Genomic DNA, 26,268 nt, shown 5'->3' on the forward strand with positions numbered 1-26,268 from the left:
ATTTGGCGGCTGCAGTTGGACTAGGGGCAGCAAAAGGCGAGAGGTGAAGAGCCCTGGATGTGTCCAGTAGCACCTTCCTAGGGGCTTGCATTTGAAATGGGATTGCAGGGGCATCTGTGGCAGACACCTAGTTCTGACCCAAGTTCACTTCTTCTCCCAGAGCTCCGCCTCCTGTCTCGAGGCACCTGCACGAGCTGCAGCTGCAGGATCTGAAGAAGCCTGCAGTGCCCGAGCTGGAAACCCAAGCACCAGCAGCTCGGCTACCTGGAGCACAAGTAGTTCCTCTGGCAGCACAGAGCATCTGCCAGAGAGGACTGAGGACGAGTGGCTGGCCATGCTGAGTATGTCCTTTGTGATGCCTGTGGGCTGGAGCGGTGCCGTGTGTGTGCGTGTGTCAGCGTGAGCTGTCCCACCTCCTGCTTTTCCTCAACTGAGGCTCGGCTGCTGTGGCCTCCAGCCAGGAGCTCTTGTTGTGCTTTGAGGTGGGGAAGGAAGAGCGGGCTCTTGCTCCTGCCCTCCTCACAGGGCAGCCTGGCCTGCTCTGCCTTTGCCTGAATTTGCCTCAGTGCAAGAGGCAAAGCAGAGCTTGTTTCGGGCTGAGCAGCAGGCTGTGGCCTTGTGAGTGCGCCGGCCTCAGGGAGCTCCTGTGGGGCCCAGCTCGTGTGGGCCACAGCCAAGGTCACCTTCAGAGCCCAGCCTGTCCTAAAGGCTCAGGGACCTCGTTGCTAAGGCCCATGGCTGTAGCTTCTAACATCAGCTGCTGCTCTTGAAAGCCAGAAAGGCATTGTTGAGGCAAACAAACAATGCCTGAAGTTGGAGATGGTGCCTCTGCGGGAAGCACTTTGGACTATTCTGGAAAGGGCAGCTGTCGATAAAAAGGGATTCCAGAGCCCAAGGTGCCTTTGATGTTTGCAAGGATTGAAGCTTTTCTTGAATGCCACAGAGTGTTCATTGCCAAGAACAAAAATGTTTTGTTTTTTATAGACAGCAATCCCTTCTTTTGGTGATGCTTTTGTGATCCCTGTCTCCTCTGACTGTTTCTCCATGCACTTAGTTTTGACTTCGAGTTTTGTGCAGATCAAGTTTGCTGCAGAGCTGCTGGTCTTGCTGCTGTTGTTTGGGTGGTGCTGGTGGTGCTGTAATGGTGTTGCTGTTTGTCGATGGAGTGAGTTGAACGGGCCCCGTGTGCCGGAGAGTGGGGCTGCCTTTCTGACCTGCTGCATGGTGGGATTTCTGTTTTGAAGTGTACATCTTTCCTTTGGATTTTGACAGGGATGCTGGTGAGCGAAGGCGATCCAGAGGCTAAATACACAGACCTGGAAACAATTGGCAAAGGGTGAGTGCAGGCACAGGTCCTTCCCCAAAGGGAGGGGCTTTGCTGTACTTTGCTGCTGCCACATCTGCCCAGAGTGATGTCAGGCAAGCTCCAAAGCTGTTCACACCCTGCCTTGAGATGCTGCCATCTCTCAGGACTGCTCAGCATGCATAGCTGTGCTTAGCTGTGCTTGGAAGGCACGGCAAAGACACGTGGATGCTGGCAATGTCTTTTCTGCAGCAAAGAGCAGCAGCTGGCAGGTCTCCTGTCCCCCAGGCATGTTGCCCCTGTTTGCTACTGTTTTTAGGAGAAATCATTTCTGCATGCCCCAAAAGAATACAGAATACATGGGAATGGAAGGAGGAAACACTGCATTGCCTCCAAGGTCAAGTTAGCAGCCAAGGGCTGTCAGGGAACAGCTCTCAGTAAGATTTCTTTCCAGTATTTTGCTGGAAACAAGGTCCAGTGGTCAGGATGACCACCTCCTCGTCTAGAAGCCAAAAGCAGAAATGAAAGAAGCAGCTCTCTTTTGTAGCTGAGGTGGCAAAAGCCAAAGCTTCAGGGGAATGCCGAGTTCCAATGCAGTCGAGAGGAAAAGGCATCATCTGCCTGATGGCAGACCCCTCGTGGATCCAGTGGGGTTTAAGGCTTTGCTGCGAAGAATGCACCAAGCCGTTCCCTTCAGAAAGCCAGCTCTGCTGACCGTAAATGGGAATGATTTGCAACATTTCCTCTGGGAGGAGCCACATGTACAAGAAATCACCTGAAAAGTAGAGTCCTTCCTGTGTCTGATGTAGCGAAGAGAAGCAGTGGCCCATGGCTCTGGAGCCAGAAGGCAGCTGTGTGAGGATCCTCTGCTTGGAGTACTTCTTCTCCACCAGTGGAGACCTTAACCTGCTCTGCCTGTGGCTCCAGCTGTGGCTGGAGATAGCTTTCCTTGTCAGCTGGAGAAAGTATCTGTTTCTAGAAGCTTTCCTGCGATGGCTGTTGCATGGCTTCAGGCTTCTCAGAAGGCCTGTGTGCTGGTGCCTGAGTCTGGCAGACAGACTCCAAGGACAGGTGTGAGCAGGCCGTCCGGGCACGTGTGTGCCTGCAAAAATCCCAGCCATGCACAGCTAAGGAAGGAAAATGGGAAAAGAGGCAGAGCAGAATCTGTTGTGGGGCATTTGCAGTTTGTCCCAGGACTTATTCCCCGTTGGACCGCAGAGTCTCGCAGCTGCAGGGACTAACGGACTTCTATTTCTCCGCTGCTCCTTTATTTCTAGGGGTTTCGGCACTGTGTGTACGGCAGTGGACACTGCCACAGGAGAAGAGGTAAGCGTCAAGCAGTGCTGCAGCTTCTGCAGCTCTCGAGTGCCCTCCCATCTGCTGTGAGCTGTGCCTGAGCTTTGGGTTGCCAGTAGAGCTTTGCTGCAGAGGCAAATGAAGTGCAGAACAGTGTCTGCGTCCTGCCAAATCCAGTGGGGGCAGATTTTGTCCTTCTCAGCTGCTGCAAGGAATGCAAGGAGGCCAAGGGGTGTCTTTCAAAGGAGAACATGCTAGCTAGCTCTTAGTGCCAAGGTGGTGTCAGAGAAAGGCACTGCGTTTTGGGGCCTCAGCTCAGGCTTCCCAAGTTCTCATTTCAGGCTGTTGGTAAACCCATGGCAATTGTGCTGCTAGTCCCTTAGGCGCTGGCAGTGCTGCCCTTGGGAACTATGCTTAGAGAGAGAGAAGTCTGCAAAGCCCTTTAAGCCCTGCTCAGAGCCCCGCGTGTATCGCCAGAGGATCAAGGCTTGGCTTCCTTCTTTTTACCGTCGGGTAGGAAATGCAAATGTCAGTGGTGTGAAGGCAGGTGTTTTAGTGGAGCAAAAGGAAAATTCCTGAAGTGAGGAAGTGCAGGACTTGTCTTTCTTGGAGGTGTCCTTAATGATGTTTTCATCATCACAGCATTTTTTTTGTCAAGTCTGTAGGGTTGTATTTCTTAGGGGGGATAATGGTCAGGATGTTTTTAGGTTGGCATTTAATCTGTCATGTCTGTAAGAGTTTGCTCTGTTGCTGTGCAGTGGAGAATGCCTGTGGCTTCTGGAGTAATGATCAAAGCCTGCCATATTCCTTATGTGGTCCTGTGCCAGACTTCTTTGCTTCATGGTTTTCCATGTCATTATAGGTGGCCATAAAGAAAATCAGTCTCCTGCAAGAGAGCAGCAATGAGCTATGTGTGAAGGAAATCCAGGTCATGCGTGACAATAAGAACGCCAACCTAGTGACCTATGTAGACAGGTGAGTGGTTATGCCCTTCTGCCGTGAAGGATCCCTCACATCCCACAGGCCAGAGGTTCAGCCACTGCTTGGCTTGCTGGCAGAGGGTGGAGCTGTTCATGCCTCTTTCTGGGCTGACCTATAGCATCTTGGAGAAGATGGCATTGGGGCTGCATTAATCCTTCCTGGCATACCGAGCTTGAAGTTCGCCTTCAAAGACCAGGACTTGGCCCTATTTTACTAAGGCAGCAGCCTCAAAGTTCCTGTGCTCCCTCCATGGTTTTTTTGTTGGGTTTGAGGTTTGATTTTTTCTCCAAGGTTCTGAAGTGCCCACCAATCCCTGTAGACTCTATTTCCCTTGGCCTGTTGCATTGGTGTGGATACCAAGCAGTCTATTAGACTGCACAGAGATCAAGCCCTTTAGAGTCTAGTGAACGACTATTGCCTTCCTCCTGTCTTCCTCGGAGAGAGAGATGGAAACAAGAATCCATCAGGTCGTGCAGGTGCGCCCATTCATCTCCAGGCTGTTGTTTCCTCCTTTCAGCTACCTGGTACACGAGGAACTCTGGCTCGTGATGGAATACATGGACGGAGGTTCCTTACACGACATCATCAGGGAAGCCAGGATGGTAGAAGGAGAGATAGCAGTTGTCTCTCGGGAGGTAAGGGACGGCACTTGTGCTTTCCATGGCTTGGGTGGGATGAGTGGTAAGGAGAGGATGGATTTCATCTTGCTAGCTTCCTTTCTGCCTTTCTCTTATGACTGGCAGGAGCAAGAGCATCTGAAGTTCTTGCCAATTTGTGAGTCCTTGTTCTAGTGCATTTGTTTGTGTTTGCCACTCTAAACACCTGCCTGGAGCCTGTGTGTACCGCATTCTTTCCCCATAAGGGCAAACGTGCTGGTGGCACAATGTCAACTGAGTGGCAAAGACAAAAAGATGCTGGCAGGACTGTCCCCGAGCTCAGCCTCAGCCTTGCACCAAAGCGGCAACTGCATGAGCTGTCATCTTGCTGGAGAGAGCACAGCCACTGCAGCAGTGCTCCTTCAGTCGATGTTTGCAGGGCTCTGGCCAGAGAAATATTTGTCCTTTCTCTCTCAAAAACGAATCCAGCCTCACTTAGAGAGGCACTGCTGTCCTTGTGTTGGAGCAGCAAGCTCTTGCCCTTGCCAGCAGCCTTTCCTGCCTATGGCTCCCCATCTCCCAGCAAATCAGTCTCGCAGATGTGCCACTTTGCTGCTTGTGGGATGAAATCGGATGAGGGGACTCCCAGGGCTCACGTTTCTTTTTCCTCCCTCAGTGCCTGCAAGGCCTGGATTTCCTTCACTCCAAGCACGTAGTCCACCGAGATATCAAAAGCCACAACATTCTCCTGGGCTTGGATGGATCTGTCAAGTTGGGTGGGTGTTCTTGGCCAGGCTAAGCCGTGCTGGGCTGCGGGCTAGGGGTGCCTTTGAGTGACTGCCAGTTGCCCAAGAGTGGTGCCTGTGGCAGTGCAGGCTGGCCTGCTGCCAGCTCAGGTGTTGCACGGAAGAAGGTGTCGGGAGGGTTCTTTGGTTTGTGTGTGTCCCCTGCCCAGCAAGGGAATTACAGTCTCAGGCTTCAGGGGACTAAAAGCCACTGTGTGAACATGGGGGCTTTTGCTAAGTGGCCAATGGCGTCTTCCCTCAGCGGCAGGCCTAAGGAATGCCAGCATGGCCCCTTTTGCAGCTGGATTGCACGCTGCCTTCTTGCACAATGGGAGAGTGGGGAATTCTTCTGTTTGCTTTCCTGATTCACGTGGGCTTGATCCGAGTGCTTTTTTCTCCTCAGCTGATTTTGGACTCGCTGCTCAGCTGACGGCTGAGCAGAGCAAACGGAGATCAGCTGTCGGCACTACTTACTGGATGGCGCCAGAAATTTTCAGCAAGAAGCCCTACGGTCCCAAAGTGGACATCTGGTCCTTTGGCATCGTGGGCATGGAGATGGTGGAAGGAGCGCCTCCTTACCTGATGAAAAGCTCCCACACGGTGCGCTGCAACTTCTCTCCCACATCCTCCTCTTACTCGAACCAAATCTGCCCCGTCCTTCTGCCTGGGAAACTTGGTAACACCTGAAGAGCATAGGTTGCAGGCTGCATAGTCTCTTGTGCTTCTTGCCTCATTTTTTCCCCTTGCCATTTCATTCGGAAAAGCCCAAGAAGCGGTGATGCTCTTTGCTTGATGGAAGCTTTGCCTTAAGGGAGCAGTGAGCAGCGCTGAGCTGCAGTGTTTGGAAGAAACCTTGGGCATAGCAGAGTTTGACCAAAGTCCCTCTTGCAAATGGACTGTAGAACTGGTGTCAGTCCTCAGAGAAGCAAAGTGTGCTTTTGCTGCTGGAGCTGCTCCTATTTCCCTCAGCCAGTGAAATCAGGGCTCAAGGCAGGAGCCTTTGCACACTGGACAGCCTCTGGCTGCCTCTGCCTTTGGGTTCATTGGTTGGGCTAGGAAAGGCATGTGCCACCCTCAGGCAGGGAGGAAAGTGCCACTGGAGAGTGGAGCTTGCCCAGTGGGGGGTGGCTGAGCAGTTTTGGGTGTGAAGGAGGCAGGTAGAGTGTGGTATTGCCTTCTTCTCTAGGTTCGACAGCTGATAAGCACCGGGGGCAGCCCGAAGCTGCAGAAGCCCAGGCAGCAGTCCGCTTGGTTGAGAGACTTTCTGCACTGCTGCCTGGAGACGGATGAGGACAGGCGCTGGTCTGCCCAGGAACTTCTGCAGGTAAAAGGCAAAGTGGCCGCAGGCTGGGCCAGCTGCCCGCTGCCAGGGGCTCCTCCTCCGCTTAAGTGCGAGGCGTCAGATGGGCAACCAGCTCCCAAGAAACTCCAACCTGGAGGCTTTTCAAAGGAAAAGTGAGGGGAATATTGGCCTGCGATGGCTCAGGAGGGGCCTTTCAAGGTCACCTAGACTAAATCTCCTGAAGCTGATGACATCTGGCTTCATGCGTTTGTGGGATTGTGAGCCATGTTGGCCTGTGCAACAGGGTCCTGGACGTGGAGACAGAGGTGCAGAGAATGCCCTTGTCTCTGTACCTTTGTGGTAGGCAGAGAAAGATGTTTCAGGCTGTGAGGGAAGCAGAAGTTAATTTCTTCTTTTTCTCTTTGGGCAGCACCCGTTTGTAAGATCAGCCAAGCCGACCTCCAGCCTGACGCCTCTGATCGTGGCAGCACGGCAGTTTATGGGCAACAGCAGATACTAGCCCTGGAAGAGGCCATCATTGTTTGTTGTAGTTTCCCGTTTGTAGGTCGTAGTTTCTAGTTTCTAGTTTGTAGTTTCTTGTTTGTAATTTGCTCACTTTACTAGTCCAAATAAATACTATCAAACCTTCACTGTGTTGGAAGCTTCCCTTTGTTCTCGCCCTGTGAACAAGGTCTAAATTTGCTTCTTCATGGTCAGCTGTTTCTAAAACATGGGAAGACCCATGGATGGGGTTTGTGGCAGAGTTTGGAAGTGGGCAGAGGTCTTCTTCCTTCATTGCCTCTGGGCCACAAGCTCCAGTGTAGACACAGGCTTTACACTGTGAAGAGAGGAGCAGAGTAGGGCAAAAGGGAGCAGAGCAGCGGTGTCACTGCTGGGGCCGCCACTGCGGCTGTGCTTGTGTTGCAGCTCCTGGGAAGGGTTGGCAGTGTCCGTATTGCTCTGGGCAGAGGGGGAGGCAGCCAGGCTTCTCCACAGGCTCAGGTGCAGGTGAGTGTCCAGCGGGAACATGAGTCCTGCCATGGGAACTAAGGCCAACGTCAGGGAGTGACAACTCAGGCAGTTTGGGATGTGCATGAGCCACAGGCTGTGCCAGCTGGGCACCCCGCACATGTGAGGTGGTTGCCCAGAAACAGCTGCCTGGGGGGTCATGCTGTGTGCCAGGGTGGGGAGGAGACACAGCCAGGGCAGGGGACCCAAAGGGGCCAAAGAGCTCTTGCAGGGCATCTGACACCCTGCCCGGTGTTTGACGTGGGGCACAAGAAGGAGGAAGGAGGGGACGTTTGGAGTGATGGCATGTGTCTTTCCAAGTCCCTATGGGGCTTGAGAGGACCCTGCTGTCCTAGAGATGCAGGACACCTGCCTGCCCATGGGAAATAGTGAAGGAGTTCTTTGGGGCTTTTTTGCTTGTGCGTGTTGCTTCAGTATTCCCTATGTAAGGGAATTGTTCTCCACCTGTGAGTTTTGCAGCTTTTACCCTTCCCAATCTCTGCACAGTCCAGCCTGCTGGTGGGGCATTGAGCGAGAATGGCTGTGTGTGGGGCTTGGTTGTTGCCTGGGGTTAAACACCATCATGAGAAATAGAGAAATGCAGTTGGGTTGAATGCAAGAGGAGGGAGAATGAAGCATCCAAATCTTGCACTGATGGTGGTTTTACTGTTGGCCTAAGCCTGCCTTCCTGCAGCCTGTCCAGCACCTAATCTGTTTGGTCTCTGCCTCGGCACTTGAGTTTTGCTGGCACTGGCCCACTTGGGCCCACTGCTTTCCTCCTACCAGCGCTCTGGGAGTTGTGCCACAGTGTGTTAGAACTTCCTTTTCTTTCTTTCTTTCCATCCACAGCAGGTGGCTCCCTCTGATGCACGCATGTGCCCAGGGAAGCTCCCAGAGGTGCACCTCAGTTGGGCCAGGCTCCTTGGAAATGCCACAGCAGTGCAGCAGCAGGATGATGTGTATGCAGCGGATGTGGTGCTTAGCTTTCCCCATTTCTGCCAATCCTGCTCTTTTTTCAGTGTGTGTCCCACCTTGTTCTGTAGCAAACATGTGAGGAAGAAGGTCTATGGAAGTGCTTCCTGAGCTTTTGTCCCTCAGCTGTCATGGAAAGGGTGATTTCCTTTGATGCTGTATTTTAGAGCCCTAGCTAGGAGCAAGCCTTGTTATTTAGCACAGCAGAGCAAGAAGCCAAAGGTCCTGTTGTCTTTATTGCTTTCCTCTCATCATACTCTCTTCTCAGTGTTCGGCTTCTCAGGGTGGGCTAGAGGGGCTTGGTGTGGTTTTGGAGTTACTCTCAGCTGCCTTGAGCAATAGTTTATGCACTGGGAGGGCTTTATGTGTTGCTTTCTAGCAGAGGAGAACTTTGCAGGCCATTTTTGGCGGGACCCTTAGAGAAGGTCTGTTTCCGCGTGTGACTTCACAAGGCAGCCCAGAGCTGCTGCTATTGTGACGTCAGGGGCCGCACCTGGCGCTGTCACAGCCAAGTTGCTGTGCCCAGGCCCGGGAAGCCTCAGTGTGCAGAGCAGCTCTTTGGCATGCTGACTGCGGGCGGAAGCTGCTGATCGACGAGGTCTCTGCCTGCAGGCTTCACCCTGAGAGCTCTCTGAGCACTTTGGTTTGTCCCCACAGGTGGTGTCTGGTGGTGCTGACTTGAGCAGCACTGTGCCAGCCATGGAGAGAGTGTGTGCTGCAGTTTGCACGGCTTTTTCCGTGGCTTACTCTGGCTACTTCTTCACCCACCTGGCACGTAAGTAGACGCTTTTGTTGGCTGTGGCGTATGGAAGCCAAAATGCCGTGAGAGTCCTTCGGTTGGCTAAAGGTGCTGTCAAGAGCTGCAGCTGAGAAGGGGGTGTCTCTAGGCAGCGGGGCATGGGTTGCATTCGCAACGTAGCCTGCAGGGGTTCTGCTGTCGCCACGGCATGGCCTGTGGCAGCGGAGTCTGAAATCTCCTCTGTTTGCTCACTCAAGCAAGACAACTTGCAAAACGGGAAGACTAGGAGAGCTTGGCTGGAGTCCTTGTGTGAACTGTGTGCTGCTCTCCAGGATTGGGGAGCAGAATCTTCTAGTCTGCATTCCCTCATGCCGGCATGTGTCTGTGGAACTCCACACCTCCTGTGTGCTAAAAGAGCCCCTCCCTTTGTGATGAAATCCCAGAATCAGCTTGGAAAAGGCCTCTGAAATCAACATTTCAGGAGAGCTCTTGGGTGCTCCTGAGCCCAGGAGCTGCTCCTGTGCTGTGTCACAATCGGCCTGCCACCATGGCTAAGGGGCTGTGGTTGAAGCTCTTCTGGGCAAAGGTGTTCAGCAAGCTCATGGCAACTGATGCTTGCCATCTCTTCAGTAAAGTGAAGTCCAGCAAAGAGAGGAGCTGTAGCTCCTGCTGGGTGGGGGTGGGGCAGAAGCAAGGACTCTTGCAGGACCACTTGGACATTGTGGGTCTCAAGTTTCTGAGGGATGAGTGGCCAAAGAGGACAAAAGGTAGACACAAGGCAGTACTTGGTGGTCTTGTCTTTCTTGCCGTGTGACACAAGGCTTGCTGCTGGACGGATGGAGTGAAAGCAGAATGCTCTGTCTTTTTGGTTGACTCTTTGGAGGACTTGCCCGGTGCAGGCACTTTTCTCACAGTATCCGGATCTTTTCCCTTGTGTGTCACAGGTCACATCGCCCGTACCTGGAGACAATCCGGTCCTTGGGTGAGTGGGAAAGGAGCCTTTGGCGTTGGTAGCGTTGCACAGTTGCAGAGCAAGGTGTGAGCTGGGCCTGCTGCAGTCCAGCGCCAGCCTGGTTGGATGAAGGAAAGTGCGGTCCAGGCTCTTTGCAACAGCAGCAGCTGCAGCAGTAGGAGCAGCAATGCGGAGGATCCCTGGCTGTTACCTGCAGTTCCATGTGCGAGCTCTTAACCAGAGGAAAGTGGGCTTGCTCAGTGCTTGAAGCCAAGATGGAATTTCTCCTCTACAAGAGAGTGTGGCCTGCTCTGGTTGGCCCATTGTACTTGAGGCTGACCAACTCAGAATGCAGATGATTTCTCCTTAGTGCATCCAGGTCTAGAGCTGAATAGAAAGAAGGTTGCCTGTCCCTCACGTTGCTGTCTGTCCTCAGAGCCCAAAAGCAAGCTGCGAGCCTCCTCTGGCTGCGTGCCTTGCTGAGGAAGAGGCTGAAGGGGAGGAAGATGGCCAGCAAGCTGCAGCTGCTGCCACTGCGGAGCCTCAGCATCCAGCATCAGTAAGTGGCAGCTCTGGCTAGCCCTGAGGATGGAGCAAAGGCGAGCTGGAAGTTTCTGATCAGACAGCACTGGCCACGTGTTGCTGAAGATGCTGAGGGCTGGGATCTTTCCAGCACTTGCAGAGCGCCTGCCGCGGCCTGTGAGGCTTGCAAAAGGGCTGTGGATCTTGGCCATTGAGGCATCGTTGTGCCAGTATTCTGACAGGGGCTGTGCATTTGTCGTAGCAAGAGATGAGAGGTAACATTAGGGTGTCTTTGGATGCTCCCAGGGGACAAGAGAGGCCCTCTGTGGCCAGTGGCTATGCTGGTTCCCTGTCCGCACTGAGGAGAGCAGTGCACAGGTGCAGTTCCCAACCTTGCTGCATATGGAGGAGAGACCGACCCCTGGAGGGAGCCCGCTCTCTCCATACAGCAGCTGTGGGTAGCTAAAGGAAGAGCTGATATGCAGCAGGGCCTGTAGCTGAATAGAGGTGAGGGTCTGAATGACAGGTTCTTTCCTTTGCCTCATGCTGCTGTTTGCCCACAGAGCGCAAGGGCAGCACCAGCACCTGCTCTGGCTGCCTGTGTAGGCGAGGCAGAGGCTGAAGAGGAAGAAGGTGCAAATGAAGCTGCCCCTGCTGTCAGCCCGTGGCCTGAGCAGCCAGCATCGGTAAGTGTCTGCTTTGCTTAGCAGTGTCTTTGGTGTCATTTAGTGCGTATGGAAAAGCAGCCTTTGGATTTGGCGGCTGCAGGTGGACTAGGGGCAGCAAAAGGCGAGAGGTGAAGAGCCCTGGATGTGTCCAGTAGCACCTTCCTAGGGGCTTGCATTTGAAATGGGATTGCAGGGGCATCTGTGGCAGACACCTAGTTCTGACCCAAGTTCACTTCTTCTCCCAGAGCTCCGCCTCCTGTCTCGAGGCACCTGCACGAGCTGCAGCTGCAGGATCTGAAGAAGCCTGCAGCGCCCGAGCTGGAAACCCAAGCACCAGCAGCTCGGCTACCTGGAGCACAAGTAGTTCCTCTGGCAGCACAGAGCATCTGCCAGAGAGGACAGAGGACGAGTGGCTGGCCATGCTGAGTATGTCCTTTGTGATGCCTGTGGGCTGGAGCGGTGCCATGTGTGTGCGTGTGTCAGCGTGAGCTGTCCCACCTGCTGCTTTTCCTCAGCTGAGGCTCGGCTGCTGTGGCCTCCAGCCAGGAGCTCTTGTTGTGCTTTGAGGTGGGGAAGGAAGAGCAGGCTCTTGCTCCTGCCCTCCTCACAGGGCAGCCTGGCCTGCTCTGCCTTTGCCTGAATTTGCCTCAGTGCAAGAGGCAAAGCAGAGCTTGTTTCGGGCTGAGCAGCAGGCTGTGGCCTTGTGAGTGCGCCGGCCTCAGGGAGCTCCTGTGGGGCCCAGCTCGTGTGGGCCACAGCCAAGGTCACCTTCAGAGCCCAGCCTGTCCTAAAGGCTCAGGGACCTCGTTGCTAAGGCCCATGGCTGTAGCTTCTAACATCAGCTGCTGCTCTTGAAAGCCAGAAAGGCATTGTTGAGGCAAACAAACAATGCCTGAAGTTGGAGATGGTGCCTCTGCGGGAAGCACTTTGGACTATTCTGGAAAGGGCAGCTGTCGATAAAAAGGGATTCCAGAGCCCAAGGTGCCTTTGATGTTTGCAAGGATTGAAGCTTTTCTTGAATGCCACAGAGTGTTCATTGCCAAGAACAAAAATGTTTTGTTTTTCATAGACAGCAATCCCTTCTCTTGGTGATGCTTTTGTGATCCCTGTCTCCTCTGACTGTTTCTCCATGCACTTAGTTTTGACTTCGAGTTTAGTGCAGACCACATTTGCTGCAGAGCTGCTGGTCTTGCTGCTGTTGTTTGGGTGGTGCTGGTGGTGCTGTAATGGTGTTGCTGTTTGTCGATGGAGTGAGTTGAAAGGGCCCCGTGTGCCGGAGAGTGGGGCTGCCTTTCTGACCTGCTGCATGGTGGGATCTCTGTTTTGAAGTGTACATCTTTCCTTTGGATTTTGACAGGGATGCTGGTGAGCGAAGGCGATCCAGAGGCTAAATACACAGACCTGGAAACAATTGGCAAAGGGTGAGTGCAGGCACAGGTCCTTCCCCAAAGGGAGGGGCTTTGCTGTACTTTGCTGCTGCCACATCTGCCCAGAGTGATGTCAGGCAAGCTCCAAAGCTGTTCACACCCTGCCTTGAGATGCTGCCATCTCTCAGGACTGCTCAGCATGCATAGCTGTGCTTGGAAGGCATGGCAAAGACACCTGGATGCTGGCAATGTCTTTTCTGCAGCAAAGAGCAGCAGCTGGCAGGTCTCCTGTCCCCCAGGCATGTTGCCCCTGTTTGCTACTGTTTTTAGGAGAAATCATTTCTGCATGCCCCAAAAGAATACAGAATACATGGGAATGGAAGGAGGAAACACTGCATTGCCTCTAAGGTCAAGTTAGCAGCCAAGGGCTGTCAGGGAACAGCTCTCAGTAAGATTTCTTTCCAGTATTTTGCTGGAAACAAGGTCCAGTGGTCAGGATGACCACCTCCTCGTCTAGAAGCCAAAAGCAGAAATGAAAGAAGCAGCTCTCTTTTGTAGCTGAGGTGGCAAAAGCCAAAGCTTCAGGGGAATGCCGAGTTCCAATGCAGTCGAGAGGAAAAGGCATCATCTGCCTGATGGCAGACCCCTCGTGGATCCAGTGGGGTTTAAGGCTTTGCTGCGAAGAATGCACCAAGCCGTTCCCTTCAGAAAGCCAGCTCTGCTGACCGTAAATGGGAATGATTTGCAACATTTCCTCTGGGAGGAGCCACATGTACAAGAAATCACCTGAAAAGTAGAGTCCTTCCTGTGTCTGATGTAGCGAAGAGAAGCAGTGGCCCATGGCTCTGGAGCCAGAAGGCAGCTGTGTGAGGATCCTCTGCTTGGAGTACTTCTTCTCCACCAGTGGAGACCTTAGCCTGCTCTGCCTGTGGCTCCAGCTGTGGCTGGAGATAGCTTTCCTTGTCAGCTGGAGAAAGTATCTGTTTCTAGAAGCTTTCCTGCGATGGCTGTTGCATGGCTTCAGGCTTCTCAGAAGGCCTGTGTGCTGGTGCCTGAGTCTGGCAGACAGACTCCAAGGACAGGTGTGAGCAGGCCGTCCGGGCATGTGTGTGCCTGCAAAAATCCCAGCCATGCACAGCTAAGGAAGGAAAATGGGAAAAGAGGCAGAGCAGAATCTGTTGTGGGGCATTTGCAGTTTGTCCCAGGACTTTTTCCCCATTGGACCGCAGAGTCTCGCAGCTGCAGGGACTAACGGACTTCTATTTCTCCGCTGCTCCTTTATTTCTAGGGGTTTCGGCACTGTGTGTACGGCAGTGGACACTGCCACAGGAGAAGAGGTAAGCGTCAAGCAGTGCTGCAGCTTCTGCAGCTCTCGAGTGCCCTCCCATCTGCTGTGAGCTGTGCCTGAGCTTTGGGTTGCCAGTAGAGCTTTGCTGCAGAGGCAAATGAAGTGCAGAACAGTGTCTGCGTCCTGCCAAATCCAGTGGGGGCAGAGTTTGTCCTTCTCAGCTGCTGCAAGGAATGCAAGGAGGCCAAGGGGTGTCTTTCAAAGGAGAACATGCTAGCTAGCTCTTAGTGCCAAGGTGGTGTCAGACAAAGGCACTGCATTTTGGGGCCTCAGCTCAGGCTTCCCGAGTTCTCATTTCAGGCTGTTGGTAAACCCATGGCAATTGTGCTGCTAGTCCCTTAGGCACTGGCAGTGCTGCCCTTGGGAACTATGCTTAGAGAGAGAGAAGTCTGCAAAGCCCTTTAAGCCCTGCTCAGAGCCCAGCGTGTATCGCCAGAGGATCAAGGCTTGGCTTCCTTCTTTTTGCCGTCGGGTAGGAAATGCAAATGTCAGTGGTGTGAAGGCAGGTGTCTTAGTGGAGCAAAAGGAAAATTCCTGAAGTGAGGAAGTGCAGGACTTGTCTTTCTTGGAGGTGTCCTTAATGATGTTTTCATCATCACAGCATTTTTTTTGTCAAGTCTGTAGGGTTGTATTTCTTAGGGGGGATAATGGTCAGGATGTTTTTAGGTTGGCATTTAATCTGTCATGTCTGTAAGAGTTTGCTCTGTTGCTGTGCAGTGGAGAATGCCTGTGGCTTCTGGAGTAATGATCAAAGCCTGCCGTATTCCTTATGTGGTCCTGTGCCAGACTTCTTTGCTTCATGGTTTTCCATGTCATTATAGGTGGCCATAAAGAAAATCAGTCTCCTGCAAGAGAGCAGCAATGAGCTATGTGTGAAGGAAATCCAGGTCATGCGTGACAATAAGAACGCCAACCTAGTGACCTATGTAGACAGGTGAGTGGTTATGCCCTTCTGCCGTGAAGGATCCCTCACATCCCACAAGCCAGAGGTTCAGCCACTGCTTTGCTTGCTGGCAGAGGGTGGAGCTGTTCATGCCTCTTTCTGGGCTGACCTATAGCATCTTGGAGAAGATGGCATTGGGGCTGCATTAATCCTTCCTGGCATACCGAGCTTGAAGTTCGCCTTCAAAGACCAGGACTTGGCCCTATTTTACTAAGGCAGCAGCCTCAAAGTTCCTGTGCTCCCTCCATGGTTTTTTTGTTGGGTTTGAGGTTTGATTTTTTCTCCAAGGTTCTGAAGTGCCCACCAATCCCTGTAGACTCTATTTCCCTTGGCCTGTTGCATTGGTGTGGATACCAAGCAGTCTATTAGACTGCACAGAGATCAAGCCCTGTAGAGCCTAGTGAACGACTATTGCCTTCCTCCTGTCTTCCTCGGAGAGAGAGATGGAAACAAGAATCCATCAGGTCGTGCAGGTGCGCCCATTCATCTCCAGGCTGTTGTTTCCTCCTTTCAGCTACCTGGTACACGAGGAACTCTGGCTCGTGATGGAATACATGGACGGAGGTTCCTTACACGACATCATCAGGGAGGCCAGGATGGTAGAAGGAGAGATAGCAGTTGTCTCTCGGGAGGTAAGGGACGGCACTTGTGCTGTCCACGGCTTGGGTGGGATGGGTGGTAAGGAGAGGATGGATTTCATCTTGCTAGCTTCCTTTCTGCCTTTCTCTTATGACTGGCAGGAGCAAGAGCATCTGAAGTTCTTGCCAATTTGCAAGTCCTTGTTCTAGTGCATTTGTTTGTGTTTGCCACTCTAAACACCTGCCTGGAGCCTGTGTGTACCGCATTCTTTCCCCATAAGGGCAAACGTGCTGGTGGCACAATGTCAACCGAGTGGCAAAGAGAAAAAGATGCTGGCAGGACTGTCCCCGAGCTCAGCTTCAGCCTTGCACCAAAGCGGCAACTGCATGAGCTGTCATCTTGCTGGAGAGAGCACAGCCACTGCAGCAGTGCTCCTTCAGTCGATGTTTGCAGGGCTCTGGCCAGAGAAATAATCGTCCTTTCTCTCTCAAAAACGAATCCAGCCTCACTTAGAGAAGCACTGCTGTCCTTGTGTTGGAGCAGCAAGCTCTTGCCCTTGCCAGCAGCCTTTCCTGCCATGGCTCCCCATCTCCCAGCAAATCAGTCTCGCAGATGTGCCGCTTCACTGCTTGTGGGATGAAATCAGATGAGGGACTGCCGGGCTCACGTTTCTTTTTCCTCCCTCAGTGCCTGCAAGGCCTGGATTTCCTTCACTCCAAGCACGTAGTCCACCGAGATATCAAAAGCCACAACATTCTCCTGGGCTTGGATGGATCTGTCAAGTTGGGTGGGTGTTCTTGGCCAGGCTAAGCTGTGCGGGGCTGCGGGCTGGGGGTGCCTTTGAGTGACTGCCAGTTGCCCAAGAGTGGTGCCTGTGGCAGTGCAGGCTGGCCTGCTGCCAGCTCAGGTGTGGCGGGGAAGAAGGTGTCGGGAGGGTTCTTTGGTTTGTGTGTGTCCCCTGCCCAGCAAGGGAATTACAGTCTCAGGTTTCAGGGGACTAAAAGCCGCTGCATGAACCTGGGGGCTTTTGCTAAGTGGCCAATGGCGTCTTCCCTCAGCAGCAGGCCTAAGGAATGCCAGCACGGCCCCTTTTGCAGCTGGATTGCACGCTGCCTTCTTGCACAATGGGAGAGTGGGGAATTCTTCTGTTTGCTTTCCCGATTCACACGTGTTTGATCCGAGTGCACTTTTCTCCTCAGCTGATTTTGGACTCGCTGCTCAGCTGACGGCTGAGCAGAGCAAACGGAGATCAGCTGTCGGCACTACTTACTGGATGGCGCCAGAAATTTTCAGCAAGAAGCCCTACGGTCCCAAAGTGGACATCTGGTCCTTTGGCATCGTGGGCATGGAGATGGTGGAAGGAGCGCCTCCTTACCTGATGAAAAGCTCCCACACGGTGCGCTGCAACTTCTCTCCCACATCCTCCTCTTACTCGAACCAAATCTGCCCCCGTCATTCTGCCTGGGAATCTTGGTAACACCTGAAGAGCATAGGTTGCAGGCTGCATAGTCTCTTGTGCTTCTTGCCCCATTTTTTCCCCTTGCCATTGAATTGTGAAGAGCCCAAGAAGCGGTGATGCCCTTTGCTTGATGGAAGGCTTGCCTTAAGGGAGCAGTGAGCAGCGCTGAGCTGTATTATTTGGAAGAATCCCTGGGCATAGCAGAGTTTGACCAAAGTCCCTCTTGCAAATGGACTGTAGAACTGGTGTCAGTCCTCAGAGAAGCAAAGTGTGCTTTTGCTGCTGGAGTTGCTCCTATTTCCCTCAGCCAGTGAAATCAGGCCTCAAGGCAGGAGCCTTTGCACGCCGGACAGCCTCTGGCTGCCTCTGCCTTTGGGTTCATTGGTTGGGCTAGGAAAGGCATGTGCCACCCTCAAGCAGGGAGGAAAGTGCCACTGGAGAGTGGAGCTTGCCCAGTGGGGGGTGGCTGAGCAGTTTTGGCTGTGAAGGAGACAGGTAGAGTGTGGTGTTGCCTTCTTTTCTAGGTTCGACAGCTGATAAGCACCGGGGGCAGCCCGAAGCTGCAGAAGCCCAGGCAGCAGTCCGCTTGGTTGAGAGACTTTCTGCACTGCTGCCTGGAGACGGATGAGGACAGGCGCTGGTCTGCCCAGGAACTTCTGCAGGTAAAAGGCAAAGTGGCCGCAGGCTGGGCCAGCTGCTCGCTGCCAGGGGCTCCTCCTCCGCTTAAGTGCGAGGTGTCAGATGGGCCCCCGCTCCCAAGAAACTCCAACCTGGAGGCTTTTCAAAGGAAAAGCGAGGGGAATATTGGCCTGCGATGGCTCAGGAGGGGCCTTTCAAGGTCACCTAGACCAAACCTCCTGAAGCTGATGACATCTGGCTTCATGCGTTTGTGGGATTGTGAGCCATGTTGGCCTGTGCTAGCAGGGTCCTGGACGTGGAGACAGAGGTGCAGAGAATGCCCTTGTCTCTGTACCTTTGTGGTAGGCAGAGAAAGATGTTTCAGGCTCTGAGGGAAGCAGAAGTTCAATTCTTGTTTTTCTCTTTGGGCAGCACCCGTTTGTAAGCTCAGCCAAGCCGACCTCCAGCCTGACGCCTCTGATCGTGGCAGCACGGCAGTTTATGGGCAACAGCAGATACTAGCCCTGGAAGAGGCCATCATTGTTTGTTGTAGTTTCCAGTTTGTAGGTCGTAGTTTCTAGTTTCTAGTTTGTAGTTTCTTGTTTGTAATTTGCTCACTTTGCTAGTCCAAATAAATACTATCAAACCTTCACTGTGTTGGAAGCTTCCCTTTGTTCTCGCCCTGTGAACAAGGTCTAAATTTGCTTCTTCATGGTCAGCTGTTTCTAAAACATGGGAAGACCCATGGATGGGGTTTGTGGCAGAGTTTGGAAGTGGGCAGAGGTCTTCTTCCTTCATTGCCTCTGGGCCACAAGCTCCTGTGTAGACACAGGCTTTACGCTGTGAAGAGAGGAGCAGAGTAGGGCAAAAGGGAGCAGAGCAGCGGTGTCACTGCTGGGGCCGCCACTGCGGCCGTGCTTGTGTTGCAGCTCCTGGGAAGGGTTGGCAGTGTCCGTATTGCTCTGGGCAGAGGGGGAGGCAGCCAGGCTTCTCCACAGGCTCAGGTGCACGTGAGTGTCCAGCGGGAACATGAGTCCTGCCATGGGAACTAAGGCCAGCGTGAGGGAGTGACAACTCAGGCAGTTTGGGATGTGCATGAGCCACAGGCTGTGCCAGCTGGGCACCCCGCACATGTGAGGTGACTGCCCAGAAACAGCTTCCTGGTGGATCACGCTGTGTGCCAGGGCGGGGAGGGGACACAGCCAGGGCAGGGGACCCAAAGGGTTCAAAGAACTCTTGCAGGGCATCTGACACCCTGCCCGGTGTTTGACGTGGGGCACAAGAAGGAGGAAGGAGGGGACGTTTGGAGTGATGGCATGTGTCTTTCCAAGTCCCTGTGGGGCTTGAGGCGACCGTGCTGTCCTAGAGATGCAGGACACCTGCCTGCCCACGGGAAATGGTGAAGGAGTTCTTTGGGGCTTTTTTACTTGTGCGTGTTTCTTCTTCATTCCCTGTGTAAGGAAATTGTTCTCCGCCTGTGAGTTTTGCAGCTTTTACCCTTCCCAATCTCTGCACAATCCAGCCTTTTGCTGGGGCATTGAGCGAGAATGGCTGTGTGTGGGGCTTGGTTGTTGCCTGGGGTTAAACACCATCATGAGAAATAGAGAAATGCAGTTGGGTTGAATGCAAGAGGAGGGAGAATGAAGCATCCAAATTTTGCACTGATGGTGGTTTTACTGTTGGCCTAAGCCTGCCTTCCTGCAGCCTGTCCAGCACCTAATCTGTTTGGTCTCTGCCTCGGCACTTGCGTTTTGCTGGCACTGGCCCACTTGGGCCCACTGCTTTCCTCCTACCAGCACTTTGGGAGTTGTACCACAGTGTGTTAGAACTTCCTTTTCTTTCTTTCTTTCCATCCACAGCAGGCGGCTCCCTCTGATGCACGCATGTGCCCAGGGAAGCTCCCAGAGGTGCACCTCAGTTGGGCCAGGCTCCTTGGAAATGCCACAGCAGTGCAGCAGCAGGATGATGCGTATGCAGCGGATGTGGTGCTTAGCTTTCCTTGTTTTCCATGTCCCTCCTCATCCTGTGGAAATCAGTTATTAAGCTTTATGAAATTATTTCCTGGCTCTGGGGTTGCAGTATGGTTGAGGTGTTGTTTTCATTACTAAGGTGTATTACTTCCTGTTTATCTAAACTCTGAAGTAAATGTAGAAAATTACAGGCTTTCAAATATATTGAGTTACACTTTATATTGAAATCATTTGTTCTTCAGTAGGGTTTCAATATAATGCCACATTTTCTCAGTGTTTGCATCAATTTTCCAATGCCACTATCACTTACCTTGCATGCAAGAGTTCATCCAAGGCTTTAGCCCTCCCACCCTCTTTTCCCGGTCCATTACATTCCAACTGACCCAACAGATTGTGTGATTCTCCTTATAAATTCTTTTTGTGCTGGACAAAGACACCAGATCACATGTCAAGGAACTTGTACTAGGAAATGGGTTGAACAAAGAGATTGCATATAGGAAGATACGTGGACTGATCCACTTCCTTTTATAGTTTTCCTGGTCACACCTCATATGTAAAAGAGATTTTTGCCAGTCTTTTGGGCATCGCCGCTGCCGCGGGAGCGAGTGGGCTTCATCTCTGCCTGCTGCCTGCCGCCACGGGAGTGGGTGGGCTCCGTCCCCGCCTGCCATCATGGGTGCCGGCGGGCTCCATCCCCGCTTGCTGCTGCAGGACAGCACCAGGCCAGGGCAAGCAAGCCTGGCGGCAGTGGTGGCAGTAGCAACCAGCCACGAGTGGCCCTGCTGAGCGGCAGCGCCGATCTAGGCCACCTGGCCCTGTTGGCAGCCCCAAGCGGGCCAAGCCCACTCGACCCCGAGCCGAGCCATTAAATCCCGTGATCCCGCAATTCTGTTACTAATTGGCAACTTTGTTGCACATGGGTCCTCACCGCGAATGACAGTGCGGCTTGTAATCAGGTGTGGCTTATTTATGGACAAAGACCTAAAGGTTGCCGACACCCGGAGGTGCGGCTCATAATCAGGTGCGGCTTGTAATCATGAAATTACTGTAGTTTTTTATGTTTCTTGAAGAACTGCTGGCCTGGAGGATGAAACATGCAGTAAGTAGCATGAATCACCAATATGAGGAAAGCCTATGGTTTACCTGAAATTATAGAATCATAGAATGCTTTGGGATTTCAGGGATACTAAAGATCATCTAGTTCCAACCCCTCTGTCATGGATAAGACCACCTTCTACCAGACCTGGTTGCCCATGCCCTGTCCAACCTGGCCTTGAACACTGCTAGGGAAGGGACAGATGCAGCTTCTTTGGGCAGCCCATGCCAGTGCTTCAGCATCCTCACAATCAAGAATTTCTTTCTAACATCTTATCTAACCCTGTCTTCTCTCAGTTTGAAGCCGTTTCCCCTTCTTCTATCACTACTGTGTCTTTGTAGTGTCCCTCTACAGCTCTCTTGTATCTCCTTTAGGTACTGGAAAAGGCTGAAATGTCTCCCAGAGCCTTATACTCTCCAGACTGAATAAGCCCAGTTCTCTCACCTGTCCCTCATAGCACAGGTGTTCCATCCCTCTATCCCTTAGCACTTGCTCTAACAGGTCCATATTCTTCTTATGCTGGGGGTCCAGAGCTGGATGCAGTGTTCTGGGTGGAGTCTCACAGAGCAGAATGAAAATGCACTCCCATTGCACTCCCGCTGCCTATGCTGCTGGTGATGCAGTCCAAGATACAATCAGCTGTCTGGGCTATAATCCCAGCTTTATTGAAGCTGGTGAGGTTCCCATGGGGCCACTTGTTGAGCTTCTCCAGGTCCCTAGGTTCTTCCGGATGGCACATCTCTCCTCAGACATGTCACCTGCTCAGCATGGTGTCACCCACAAATTCACTGAGGGTGTACTAGATCCTTCTATCTTGTGTCCTTGATGAAGATCGCAACTGGTTTCAGTATGGGTCCCTGAGAAACACCACTTTTTACTGATGCCTATAGGAACAGTAAGCCATTGACTACTACCATCTGGATATCCTGGTCCAACTAATTCCACTTCCCCTGAACAGTTCAACTAATTCCACTTCCACTGAACAGTCCGATCAAACCCACCTCTCTCCCATTTAGAGCAAAGAATGTTGTGGGGAATAGTGTCTCAGCCTTTACAGAACTCCAGAAGACCACATCTGTAGCCTTTCCCTTGTCCACCAGTGTAGTCACTATTGTTGAAGACAGCCAGGTTGTTCAGTGGAGCTCTCCCAGGTTGAATATCTACTAGTTGACCAGCTGGGCACCCCTCCCTTCTCCCGAGAGATTTTTTTGCCACCCAGGTTCTTCTGGGTTAAATCATGCTCAGAATGCATCTCATAGGATGTTCGTGGTGTGCACAGCACACACTTGGTCTGGGAAGCCGGCACAGACTCCTGCCAGGAATATGCAGCAGGACAGAAACTGCCTGTTCAGTCACCAAGCTTGCTGCTTGCTGCAAGCAAGCAGCATATATGCAACTTTCTCTCTGTGTTCCATCAGCTAGCCTTTTCTGTGGTCAGAAGGAACTGTCCTAGAGACTCACGTACAAACATGAGAAACAAAAAGGCAATGTGCTAAATGTTATTGCTTCTCCTTCTTCCTTCAACTACCTGTAGTAATTTTATTCTGCTCTCCAATACACAAATCACCCAAAATGCAAACTGAATGTATCAAAAAACAATTTCCGAAGTTTTAAAGAACAAAACTAATTTTTTTTGGTGGGTTTTGGGGTTTTCTTCGTTGCTTGGTTGGTTTTGTTGCTTATTTTGTTTTTTGAAACATACCTTCACAATGTATAATTAGCGTCCTTATGAACAGTGCTTCTGATATTACCTCTTCTTCCACTCCCCAGTTTGGTGCATATTTCCTTTTCCTCCTTCCCTCTTTTTATAGTGCTCTACATTAATATGTATTAGAGTGCATTCTACACTAGTACAGGTTATAGTATATTATACAGCAATGTGTAGGTCTTTTCCCTCCCATTGATTGAATGAACTGTAATTGGTTGTATCTTCAGGTTGTATCTTCTAGTTTTCCCCTGACTGTGCATCATCAAACTGTACATTTTTCACTAATGTCTTAGACAGAAATTGTGTTAGGCACTATCAGAGATTTCCTCTTCTCATGTGATAAATGCCTGGTCAGTCTTTCACTCCTATACCTCTGGTAGCATCACCCCAGTGCTTATTCAAAAGCTTTTCAATCATCATGGCTGCAGCAGGATTTCCTGTCTGAGGAGGCACTCCTCAAATGGCCCTGGAGTCCTGGGGACTCTTGACTGATGAGTGTGAGGGCCAGAGAAAGGCATCAGAACAGGGAGAAAGCAGTACTCAGAGACTTTGTCAGGGAAATGACAATTTATTTCTTTTTTCTTGGTTAAAGACTTCCTGGAGGCATGCTAGTGTTACTGGCGGGGTGGCCTCTTCTTGGGGCAAGGAGAATCCTGGGCTCTGGGGGCTCTCCTCTTCCGAGCATGCTGGGGCTTCCCAGAAGAGTGGTTCCTGCCTTGGTTAGGAGCAGAGGGGCTGAAGTCCTGAGCTGATGGACCTGCCGTTGCCACCGTCTTCTCCCGCTGTTCCTTGGGCTGGTCCTGCTCTGAGCAGGTGGGCATAGATGGGGCATGACTGGAGCTCTGTTGGATACCAGTTTCTGATGTACCAGCTTCTTCTACCTCAGAGCCTGTGGGTCCACTGGTATGAGTCACCTCCTGGGAGCTAGCATAGCTGGAGTTATGGGAGTTGGTGCTGGCATGAGAGAAGCACAGCAGTCTCCGGGCTTCATCGCTGCACTGGCCTGCAATGACATTGATGGTACCATAGACCAGTGATGCTGTGTGCCCATTGAGGAGAGGCTCCAGTAGCTCAACCAAAGTCTCTGCATTCGGACCACAGACACAGAGGCCATGAAGGATGGAGCACTCTGCAGCCTCTGCTCGCCACCACTGGTCCTTATAGAGTGCTGCCAGTCTCCCACGCAGCCAGGGAAGCACAGGATCCAGCAGTTGCTGTTGCCTTTGGAAAAGTTCTGCCCAGACCTCAGGCTGGAGACCACCCATGAATTCTGACTCTGTAGCTTCCTGCTCATCTGGAGATAGCATCCTTTGTGGAGAAGGTGGAGGGGACACCCCAGGGTGATGGAGGCTGTTTTGGGCCAAGTGGAATGGAGCACTCCCTGCCTGGTTGCTGTCCTCTGCCAACTCTTCTGAGGCTGTGATGGCAAACTGTAGATAGTCCCGTTCGTTCCGCTCAGAAAACTTGACAATCTCCATACGTCTGCTGCAGAGTGGGCATGCTGGATTTGTCTTGGCCCACCGCAGGATGCAACCCAGGCAGAACTGGTCATTACAGGGCAGAGCAGAAGCTACATCCGTCCGAGTGTTGTGGCAGATGGGGCAGCTCCAGTCTGCCCCCGTGGCCATGTCTTCTTGCTGCAGCAGGCTGGGGAGAACTGAGGACCAGAAGTAGCTCCCACTTGCAGGCACACTTTGTAGAATTCCAGGCTTGAGCTAAACTGGCCCAGCCAGGCTCTGCAGACACTCGTATAACCAATGAGGGATGTGATATCACAGTCCATCTCCTGCTGATGGTATTCTCCACCACCCAGTGATGTCACAATTAAATAGATGCCTGGGCCCTGAATATAAGCAGTGAGGGATGTTAGGTTACAATCTATCTCCTGGTGATGCCATCCTCCCACATAGTGAGGTTATAAAAGGACATCCGTCCCTGCATTTCCTTGTGCCTCCACACATTCATCCAGGGCTACTGAAGCTCCATGTTACACTCTCTCTTCTCACCCATGTCTTTGGCACACCACCACAGTTAAATACCAGTCACCAAGTCCTTGGCCATGTCTCCACTTTTAATATCAGTTCATCATGGGCATTTCTATGGACATTCTTGTGAATTTTTAGGTGAATTTTGATTCCTTATTTTGAGCAGGATTTATGCTTATGGATTGACACTAAGTTTCATTTTTCCCTCTTCCTACCAAGCATTTCAGCACTCTTATGAGGCCACAGTTGTTTCTGGAATGAAGCAGTTAGAAGGTGTACGAGGTAGAAGCAATAGAGTCTTTTTGACAGGGCAGACCAGGTCAAACTCCACAAAAATAATGACCTGAAGGAACAGATATTCAACTGGAGAGTCAGATCCACAACCTGGCTCCATTCACAGATGTCTTTGCCAAATCATTCTAAACACATTTCCACATTAGAAGGATGAATCTTTGGGTGTATCTCTTCCACTTCCTTTGTTCTCCACTTTCATTAGAAGTAGAGAATGAGAACAAGAACAAATATAAAATTTCCCTTTTCTGATAAAGGAAGCCCACAACAAAATTGATCTCTTGCTCTGCTCCGATGTTTTCCTGTTTTAGGCTGCAAAGTTTTTTCAGCTCACAATTCAACTGGACCAGGTGGACAGTATAAATTATTGCTCAGCTGGTGTTTTTCAGTAAAGGCATGCTTGAGTTTATATCTGAGAATTAGTGTAAGGGGAGATGATTACTACAAAAGCTGTTCTCAAACTTATAGCAAGTTGGGTAGAAAGGTAGGTGAGTAGGTGGGTAGGTAGCTAGATAGTTGGACAAATGGATGGATGGACAGATATAAAAGCTGCTTTTTGTTAAGCTTCAAACTATGTTACATACAAATTTAATGTAATTCTATATTAACCCTAGGATGTTTGTCCAATAGAAATGTAAATAAAATACATTAATGTTAATTGTATATGTACAGTAAATTCACAAATACAAGCCGCACTGAGTATAAGCCGCATCTCTGGGTGTTGGCAAATATTTCAGTTTTTGTCCATAAATAAGCCGCACCCGAATATAAGCCGCTCTGTTGTTCGCAGCGAGGACCCGCGTGCAATTAGTAACAGAACCGCGGGAGGGCGGGGTTTACTGGCTGAGCTAAGGCTGTGCAGGCTCGGCCCGCTAGGGGCTGCTGACGGGGCCAGGTGGCCCAGCCGGTGCTGCCGCTCGGGGCCGGCCGCCGCTGCCACTGGGCTCGGTCACCCCGGGTCGGCGCTGTCCCGCGGTGGCAGGCAGGGATGGAGCTTCCCCCGCTCCTACAGCAGCGGCGGTGGGTGGGGACGGAGCTTTCCCGCGCCTTTGGCGCCGGCGGCGGGCAGGGACAAAGCACCCCGCCTCCTCCCCGAGCCGCGGCAATGGCGGCGCGGGGCTCCCGTCGGCTCCCGGAGCCGCGGCAATGGCGGCGCCCTCCCCCCCGTCCTCCCCGGGCCGCGGCAATGACGGCGCAGGGCCCCCGTTGGCTCCCCGGGCCACGGCATTGGCGGCGTGCCCCCCTCCGTCCTCCCCGGGCCGCAGCAATGACAGCGCGGCCCCCCACCTGTCCTCCTCTGGGCTGCGGCAGAGGAGGGAAGAAGAGAGCTCTCCTGCCTCTCTCCCCGCCCCCCGTGCTGCCTGCAGGGAGCCAGGGCAACACAGTAACACTGTAACAATCGCGGAATGCCGGCTTTTACTGGCAGGTGCTTGGCTCACCACCCTGGCTGGCACGTCTGGGGTTGTAAATGTCAGAAAATTATTCACATATTAGCCGCCCCCGACTATTAGCCGCACTTCCGGGTTTCCACCAAAATTTTTGTCAAATTGCTGCGGCTTGTAATCGTGAAATTACTGTAATTGACAGGATCCAGTGGGTAGATCTAAAAGGAAAGAGCATAAAAATTGAACAATAATCATCACAAAGAAAAATTAGCAGAAGTTCATCAAATAAGCAGTAAACGAGGAAAGCCCCACAGCCCCACAGCTTTCATATGGTAGACCAAGAGAGGGAATTAATGTCCTAGACAGCTAAGAGTACTTACTGAAGTAATGATAAATTAACTCCCTGTTGGAGACT

General features: G+C 52.1%; 2 protein-coding genes across 2 annotated transcripts; both read left to right on the top strand.

Annotated features, from left to right (window-relative positions):
• The first annotated feature begins 1,274 nt into the window (after nt 1-1,274).
• On the top strand, nt 1,275-6,763 carry LOC117010296 (serine/threonine-protein kinase PAK 3-like). The gene is made up of 8 exons (XM_033084599.1): nt 1,275-1,336; nt 2,581-2,629; nt 3,462-3,574; nt 4,098-4,215; nt 4,853-4,952; nt 5,365-5,561; nt 6,148-6,285; nt 6,674-6,763. Exons 1-8 carry the CDS (start codon nt 1,275-1,277, stop codon nt 6,761-6,763), a joined length of 867 nt encoding a protein of 288 aa, XP_032940490.1.
• Nucleotides 6,764-7,270: 507 nt separating this feature from the next.
• On the top strand, nt 7,271-17,940 carry LOC117010297 (serine/threonine-protein kinase PAK 3-like). The gene is made up of 14 exons (XM_033084600.1): nt 7,271-7,300; nt 8,881-8,998; nt 9,907-9,944; nt 10,351-10,473; nt 11,000-11,122; nt 11,350-11,530; nt 12,462-12,525; nt 13,760-13,808; nt 14,641-14,753; nt 15,277-15,394; nt 16,029-16,128; nt 16,541-16,737; nt 17,325-17,462; nt 17,851-17,940. Exons 1-14 carry the CDS (start codon nt 7,271-7,273, stop codon nt 17,938-17,940), a joined length of 1,482 nt encoding a protein of 493 aa, XP_032940491.1.
• Nucleotides 17,941-26,268: the final 8,328 nt, after the last annotated feature.

This window comes from Catharus ustulatus, chromosome Z (genome assembly GCF_009819885.2).
Source record: "Catharus ustulatus isolate bCatUst1 chromosome Z, bCatUst1.pri.v2, whole genome shotgun sequence".
Taxonomy (NCBI): Eukaryota; Metazoa; Chordata; class Aves; order Passeriformes; family Turdidae; genus Catharus; species Catharus ustulatus.